This window comes from Trachymyrmex septentrionalis, unplaced genomic scaffold (genome assembly GCF_001594115.1).
Source record: "Trachymyrmex septentrionalis isolate Tsep2-gDNA-1 unplaced genomic scaffold, Tsep1.0 scaffold7, whole genome shotgun sequence".
Classification (NCBI taxonomy): domain Eukaryota; kingdom Metazoa; phylum Arthropoda; class Insecta; order Hymenoptera; family Formicidae; genus Trachymyrmex; species Trachymyrmex septentrionalis.
The window spans coordinates 1,084,397-1,093,181 of record NW_017305884.1 but is presented as its reverse complement, the minus strand read 5'-3'; the positions used below and the strand labels follow the sequence as shown (position 1 = coordinate 1,093,181).

Here is an 8,785-nt window from a genome sequence, read left to right as displayed (position 1 = left end):
ATATTTAACAAAAAATTAAAAGAGCAAAATCAAAATTAAGTATAAATTAATTAATTCTTATCCCTCTCCCCTCCATGCTTTTCTATATCCACTAAAGCTAAGTGGCTCGTAGAGTTTGCTATTCTACGAAGTGGGTCGCGATTCACAAAAGTTTGAGAAACCTTGCTCTAACATCTTATTGGCCCAATAGTTTTGTCTACAATTCGTATTACATCTAAATTAATTGAACATAAAAACTATAGAAAACTCATTTTATACGAAATTTAACCTATAAATTATTATCATTATTCCATTAGTAGCAGTAAATTACATAAATACATATTTGAATATTTATAAAATTATTTTTCATCACTATGTAATTTTTTTAACATCTGAGATGTTAGTTACATTTTGATAAATACTGCAATACAGAATTATTATAAAAAAATTATCTAACTAAACTAGCAGTGTCACAAAATAAATGTAATTTTTTTGTAATTTTTTTGACAAAGTCGGCCACATAAAGCCAAATAAAATTTTACCTCTCTAATATCTGTGGCACAATATGAATGTCAGGAATATATCGACGACATTTATAAAATCTTCATCTAGATTTTATTTCATTAAACGAGTAATTTATTTCACTGGTTGACTAGACTTTTACGGTGTTCATTCGTAATTTATTATACAAATCTTACTAAAAAAGTATTTCTTATCACCGCTATAAAAATGGACAGACTTAGCGTACAGAGTACATAAATCGTACAAAAGAAACGTGACATCTATTGTAAGAATGGTACAAAGCGATCATTCTTTCATACTGCCTGTTATAATAAAAAAAAACAAATCTTTATCTATAAATACATTACCCATTCTGCTGAGCTGATACATTCTCACAATAGCTTCTAATTTCTTTATTGAATTGAACAAACTTTTGAAGTTTCAAGAGAATCATCCATCGCCGCCGCGCGCCTTCTAATACCTTCCAGATATACTTCGCGATTGAAAAGTCCAGCACCGAGCGGAATTCTAAAAATAAATAACAGCATATATAGATTATATCTAATACATACAAAAAGATTCAAGCTGTATGACCATCATCTCTTCAAACGTCAATAAATAGCAGACACATACGTATCGATACCCGGCCTCAATGTGGTTTTAAAGACTCCCCAGACTGGCTTGTGGTCCGACGTACACATACTTGGAACAGAATCGTATATCAAGCACTCAATTACCCCGTCCTTAGAACTAGAAATCTCGTGGCTAACGCGTCTAATATATCCTCTGGTGTGACCCTTCCCTCTGAAAAGAATCCTGTCAGTGTATGCGGGAGTGCGTTGCTTACTGCTAGAATCGAAATTCTGCGTTCCCGGATCGTATTTGTAGGTGGGAGGGAACATAATTGGAGCTTCTTCGAAACCGCGCAACACTGCGCCTTCGTTTAGGATATTTTTCAACTGATCTTTGCGCATGTTTATCGGTGATTCTTGTGGAAAACATGTATTTGTGATCCATTGAATCACTTCCTCTCTCGGTTGAGCTAGACGGAAATTTAAATCACCACACCAAAACACGCAATCAAAATTTTGAGTTACATCTATAAAAAATAAACGATATATGTTTATTACATACAATGTATAAAACGTAAGACTATTAAAGCTTTAACGTTGAACATTAATACCTTTGCTTTTGTGCCGGATAGGTAGCTCTTTAGGTAGATCAAGATTTCTGACGATTCTCTTTATATCGTTGACCCGTTCTTTTACCTTGTCTTGATGTGCGGTCAAATGAGCGGTAACAAAGAGAAAACTAGTGCCAAATATCATGAGAGCTATAGCCACTGCGCCTTTCGTTCTGAATGCTGTTCCAGTTCTCGTTGAAAAGTTATCCTCCTCCGGAATAGAACAGAACCAAATCAAGTCTCGTCTTATAAATAATGCGAGGTGAAGTGTACCGAGATTACTGCTAGTTAGTAGCACGTGCGAAGGACCAACAGTTTCTTGGAGAGCTGCCTCCCACTCATGTCGTTCGGAACATGACTCTTGTGTTCCTATAGCTAACAAATCGGGAACAGTCTCTATGTCGGATGGCAACATAAAATCGTTCAATTCCTTTGGCGGAGTCTGACCATTCATATTCCACGTGCCGATAAAAATTTTTAATTCTCGATTAGGTAATACTTTCTCAAGTTCCAATGGTCCGAGTAAGGAATTGGCGGCGATTCTTCCATGAAGAAAATTCCTACAAAATTCAATTATTTTTAGCCATCGGATAATGATCATTTCAGATAATTTTCTGAGGAAAAATGTACCTTTCCCGTGCTTTCTGAGTAGGAATTAAATTAAGTACTTGTGCAGCAAGTAATGATTGCTTTGCCAAGCTATCCATAGACGCCCCTGTCGTTTGACGAAAGTAACGATTCTTTTTAGACAGCGCATCATGGGATGTTGAACGTGGCTTATGCTGGATCGGTGCACTTTTAATAGAATCTGGACTAGAATGTCTCATAGAACTTGTAGGCGAGTCTACGATCAAGTTATCCGCAGATCTCCTATGAAGTAATCTACGACGTAATTGTCCTGATATACTCGGCGATAGCGATCCGGAGGAAGAATATTCACCTGAAACAGTTTAAAATTATACATTACACGTAAGATTCTATTAATAGAAATTGTGCGTTGTAATTGCGCAAAAGAAAGAATCATCCATTACATTTCGAAAGCAAAAAATATACACCACAGAACATATATATTGATGGAACAAATACACTTCGTGCCTAAAAATTAATTTCATAACAGATTATAGCATTCCGTTGTAATGAAACTAAATTGTTTCAATTGCCGCCTACTGCAGTCTTGGCACTAAACGTGCAAATTCGTAATACGATGAAATTAGATAAGATTTGTTATAATTTGACTAGATATAAATATCTTGGACTCGTCTTTTAAAATTAAACATTTGTTTATGTACATCAGTAAAACCATTTAATTATTTGATTAATATATTTGGAAAAAGAACAGCATCAATTGTTACTTGAATTTAAATCAAGCAATTTATCAAATTGGCTTTAAGTAGTACTGTACTTATTCTAAATCTAACATAAGTAGTAGCCTATATTTAACTTAAACAACTATATAAAACCTACACATACAGTTATCCTATAAAATATATAAATATGTACACATATTTCCTAGTAATCTAAGTTAATTAGAAAAAGATAGAGATACGTAACATTCAAACAATTATAGCTGCGCACGAACAATATCACAGCGTTAAATGTATTATGTTTCTAATCTAATCCAGACATAAAATAATTGTATATACGGTTTCTTAATAGAACTAAAGTATGCAAAATACATGTTGCCAATTTAATAATTTTTTATAATGCTGAAGAAAAAAACTTTGAAGAAAAAAATTCAATAGTTTGTAAGAATAAAATGTAAAATACTAGCAAAAACAGAAAGAATTATACATTTTAAGCACCGTATAAACTTCGTATATCATTTTGTACCTTTTTTCTCTGGTTTTTTGCAATCAGTATCATGATACTGAACCATACTGTAAACATCTGTAGGATCGTATAACTGCCGTTCCATTTCCAGGAAGAAATAAGTGATATATTTTCCCTTTGTAAAGTACTCATCCTTAAAGTATTTTCGAGCTTTCTCAGACTCAATCAGATGTTCATTTTCATCTTCTGAAGAATCTTCGAACGAATCTTCCATTGAGTCTGCAGAGAAGTCACTATCTTCACTACTTTCTTGATAAATCGCCTTTGTTTCCTTTACTACAAATTTACGCGTACCGCTCGTAATATTAGTATTATTAAGAGATTGCAATATTGCGTTTTTAGAATCAGAACTGTAATTTTTCATTCCATTATCGTGATGCACCTTCCCAGTATCTCCTAGAGATAATTCTGGATAACGAGAATTTATTTTATCGTTATCTTGATTTAGAAAAGTAATTTTTGTATTCATATGCCTGTCCGATCCTAATTTATAATCCAGCTGCTTATTTTTTGTAACGTTTTGATGATTATTTTCATTTATGTCATCATCTACATTAGGAAACCTGAAACTTTCACTTTTTATAATATCTACGTTTTTACAATTTTCTGATAAATTCTTATCAATATGCATTTCTTTTCCAGACAAACTATTTCTTGAAACTGTTACACAAATTTCACTGCCAACAGCTTTTGTAATTTTTTGATCAGAACTACAAGATGCACCTCCCATATCATCAGTTTGCCTATCGTCAAATACTTTTTTCTGTTTATTATTATGGAAATCTGACTGTTCTTCTAACTCATCTTTCTTCTTAAATATACAACGTAACTTGTTAAGAAAACTTTTCCTTCTCTTCTTGTTCGACATTTTCGGTAGATTACTCATACTCTCATTGATCAAGAAAAACACATGCACGTATCTCTCAAAGATAAACTTTACTAACTCCACGTCAACTGGAAGCATTATCTATGCCATGTATAGCGGAATACACGTTTTAGAATGTAAAAGATGGAGGGGATGTTCAAGGTCGGCTGAGCATCATCAAACCACATTGCAAAATGCGCATAGGAAAATAGAAGTGTCATTTAGTTGAAATTAGATATGAGGTAACAGAAGATTTTTTTCTTTTCCCTCCACATTATTATAGAATAAATTAATATTTATCATTCTGAATGCTTGCTATTTCGTCTACTTGCCATAACGGGATCTTCTTAAACAATTGTTTAAATTTGTGCTAAAAAACTTCGTCCATTACACACGCACACACACACACACACACACACACACGTGTGTATATAAGTTGTCTCCTAATTATTAACACAGCGCTCGTGTCTAAGATATTTTAAAGAATTCTTTATCAAATAAAGATGAAAAAAAAAATCTTAAAGATGTTTCTTTAAAAAATCTTAAAGATGTCTTATGCGTAGATTTTAGACATTCTGCTTATTGAGTAACTAAACAAAATTTGCAAAAATTGCAAAATAGAGGACTTTTCGACTTAATTTAATTTGTTTTATCTACACGTAAACGCTGTCATTAGGGAACACTCCGTAAATATGTGTGTGAGTATATACTTGGGCCATTTAAAGAGTAAATTAAAACTGTATAAATACCAATAGTTAAAATAGCTAATGTTAACAGATTAATATTAGAATCTCATCATATGTGTGAGATATATATATTTACTATTTTTGTGCTTGTGATATACTTTAATCGATGATCTTTTATTACATAGTTAAAAATACTTCTAGATCCTATTTTATCCTGTTTTCTATAAAATGGTATATAATTGATAATTGTGCGCGGCAAAATGGATGAAATTCTTTAACATACTTGACGTGTCCCAAACGATTCACCCAAATTTTTATGTGTTAATTTAACACAAGATTTTATAATGCAACACAGATGTATTGTGTTAAAAATTAACATAAAAAATGTAACTAATACTAAAAATGTAATTAATACTTTCACACAATTTGAAAATAAAAATTGTGAAAGTTTTTTTCTTCAGTAAAATTAATATTTATAACGTGTTAAATTAACACATACATTCATCTTTTATTCATTAGAATAAAACTTTACTTTAAAATACATTTTAAACTGTATTATAGACTTAGAATGTACGTTTTAAAACTATATTATGTTTATGTTATATAATTTTTATTTGTTTACTTACTAAAAAATATGATAACTTTAACACTAAGAAAAGTGTGTCAAACATCAAAGTAACATAAAATATTCGAATAACACAATAACATTATGTCAAATCAACACTCAGGTATATTAAAAATACAACACAAAAATTTTAACAAAAGCCGATTTTATATAATATAATACAAGTACAGAATGGTTTTTACTGTGTACACAGTTAGAAAATTTGTGTTAAATTTAACACATTTCACATGCCCCAAACAGTCCATTCAAATATCCACTTTTTATGTTAATTTAACACAAGACAAATATTATATGTTAAGAAGCAATACAAATATTACGTAAAAAAATTAACAAAAAAAAAATAGTGATACAATGATTGTAAGCAAACTGTAGAAAACATGTTTTTTTTTAAATAAAATTAGTATATACGACATGTTAAATTAACATGTAATTTATATTAAAATTTACATTTTAAAACAATTTTATGTCATTCATTCACTTACTCATAAATTGTGTTATTTTGTACTAAGAAATGCTAAGAAATGCTAAATATCAATTTGACACAAAATATTTCAACCTAATCACATGTGTCAAAAATTCAACCTAAAATTTTAACAAGGACTTGAGTGGACCGTTTTCAACACAAATATAAAATATTTTTTACTGTGTAATACACAAATTTCATACCTAAATCAGTAATATTAAAGTGTTGTGATACATTTGTGAAACTTACCTTCTATATAAGTAGTAGGACGCTGTTCCTTTCCCATTGCTACATTACTCCTTCTGACTACAGTCTCTTGAATTGCTTGAGCCTGATCCTTGGCTTGATCGTTTGCAATATGCATCTCTTCCTGCTCAATTGTTACATCCGTTTCATGATCCACATTGATGGAAGCTACCTCGGACTTGACTGAGGTACGACTTAATGTCATCGGGGAAAGTCTGCTAATGGTTAAGCTCTGGGGTGGTGTTCTGCTACGTTCAGTCATAGCACAGCACAGGGACAGTTTGGTACTAGTTTGAGATCCATGCTGCGAGCTCTCTATCTTGGAGTTCCTATGAACTGAATCCCCGTCTTTGTAGGAGGACTCCAAGCAGCCGACCTTGGTCTTTTTATTCATGAGCATGCGACAAAGGGACTTTTTCTTCTGTTTTGATTTTGGAGAAACTTCTGCCTTATTTGAAACGCTAGAGACGTTATTTCCCTCACTCTGATCCATAATATTCGCAGCATTTAACACAAGATCACCGATTATATCTTTTTATATTATCCCTCTCCGTAATCGCTAATTGAATTACATCATCAATTTTTATACATGTCTAATTATAGTTAAAAAAAATTCTTCTATCATAGTCACAGAGGATGCGTTGAAATGTATCATAGAAAAACTCTCAAAAATATTCTTTCTATATTTCAAATTATGGATAAGCTCTTAACGAATAGAAAATTATACAATTTGCACGTAATCATTTCCGTTTGTAATCATACAAAGTGAAGTACATCCAGTATACAAAAAATGTCTCACATCTTAATAGTATTCAAGCATATCGCTCATGTGTCGCTTGCACTTGATTATCAAACCATAATAATATCTAAATTCTGCGGGATCAATCGCGTAACGCGTTACAACGTGTCCCGTAAGTATTCATGAACTATAATATGCTTTTTGATATCAGTTCTGCTCCCTATTGATTCAAACGTTCAGTCATGTGGGAGGATATCCAAATTGTGATATACCGCAAATTGATATATCGCACTTGGAGTATCGACGAGTAATACTTTTGGCATTTGGACATTTGGACTAGAACAGATGACTAGAATCGAATCGGCTAAATGTGACAGCCGAACGAGACTCGAGTACGACGTACTCCATGCGGATCCGTACGTTCTCTCCATCGACGCGTCTCCCTTTTTTTCCTTCGCGAGCTACGTCGAGCAACCGCGTTGTTTTTCATTCAGCATCGTGGTCGCTTAATCAAACTTATCAAACCTCGGGCATCCTCGTCACCGCGTTTCACATTAGTCTAATTAATTGACCTGACATCCGTAACACTACCGTGTATCCTGATCTCTGTATCCTGGCGGTCCATCTCGGTCAGATAAGAGCGCTCGGAACTAACGCGCATTAATTTCTTAGCTTAGCTGACCACTGGTGCGGTTCACGAGACTCGAATCGCGAATTCGCGGCCAGACCGCGTTAACACGTCATTCACGCGCCGAAATAACAAATCGCTAAGGCGCGAGACTCGATCGAATGTGGGCACCCGGACTTCGGCCTCCATCCCCGTAACGGCGACGATGCGTCGGGCACATTGCGCGATCAGAAGTCGTGCTGAGTCGGTTGGACATTCATTTCTCCCTTTTTTTCCGTTCCTCCTTCATCTTATCTACTTCCCTGGAAGAGTAAACGAGGCTCACAGTGCTCGCATTCGCGCCCCGCAATCGGCAATGCCCGCATACACGGCACTGCGCGGCATCGACTACTGACAGCACCGACTAGCGCAACCGCAACCAACCGTGAAACCAATTGCGAGCCGTCGCGTTCGCAGCAGACGATGAAGGACGGCTCTGATAGAAAAAAAAAAGAAGTTGATAGAAAACGAGCAGTCTATTTACATAAATATAAATCGAAAAATCCTATCCATTTTAAACGTGAAATCTGGTTCGTGAATATTAACAAATTTGAATTAAATTTTATATCGAAATCTTATACAAAATCTTATAAAATCCGATAGAATACGATAGATTTCATATCCGATCAATTTTGCGATGCTCGCGTGACGATATCTGTCAACGATAGAAAAGATAGAAAATTATAGAAACTTATAGCAAAACGATACAAATTGATAGAAACCTGTTATTCTTTATAAATTTTTTTTTTAAATACGTCCACCGGATTAACGATCGATGAGTGTCGACGTCACAGGAAACGAAAAAGCCACAGTTTCCGAGACAAAATTCCGCGCATCATAGTTCTAGTCAGGGTGGAAGAAGCAAAGGTGTGTTCTTGTCAGTTCTTGCGCATTTTGGGTGTATTCATTTAGAACGACAACCGCTCACTGAGCCGTTCAGTGAACTCTCATCTGATTGGTCCATATTTTATACCGTATTCGTAGTCCTTCTATGAGGAATG

General features: G+C 33.9%; 1 protein-coding gene across 2 annotated transcripts; it reads right to left on the bottom strand.

Annotated features, from left to right (window-relative positions):
• Positions 1–474: 474 nt before the first annotated feature.
• On the bottom strand, positions 475–6,951 carry LOC108753517 (72 kDa inositol polyphosphate 5-phosphatase). Of its 2 annotated transcripts, XM_018495151.1 has the most exons (6): positions 6,382–6,951; positions 3,494–3,712; positions 2,294–2,603; positions 1,664–2,223; positions 1,114–1,579; positions 475–1,008 (listed from the first exon to the last, which is right to left on the bottom strand). In XM_018495151.1, exons 1-6 carry the CDS (start codon positions 6,869–6,871, stop codon positions 894–896), a joined length of 2,160 nt encoding a protein of 719 aa, XP_018350653.1. In that variant the 5' UTR covers positions 6,872–6,951; the 3' UTR covers positions 475–893. The 2 variants fall into 2 exon arrangements, with proteins under 2 accessions (XP_018350653.1, XP_018350652.1); XM_018495150.1 differs by lacking the exon at positions 3,494–3,712 and having other exon boundaries at positions 476–1,008.
• Between the last annotated feature and the right edge of the window lie 1,834 nt (positions 6,952–8,785).

Excerpts from the sequence above, each read along its gene's own strand:
- LOC108753517 (XM_018495151.1), bottom strand. The coding sequence starts at position 6,871 with ATGGATCAGAGTGAGGGAAATAACGTCTCTAGCGTTTCAAATAAGGCA. Across the intron at positions 2,604-3,493 it reads CAAAAAACCAGAGAAAAAAG|GTGAATATTCTTCCTCCGGA; the intron begins GTACAAAATGAT and ends AAACTGTTTCAG. Across the intron at positions 1,009-1,113 it reads TTGAGGCCGGGTATCGATAC|AATTCCGCTCGGTGCTGGAC; the intron begins GTATGTGTCTGC and ends ATTTATTTTTAG.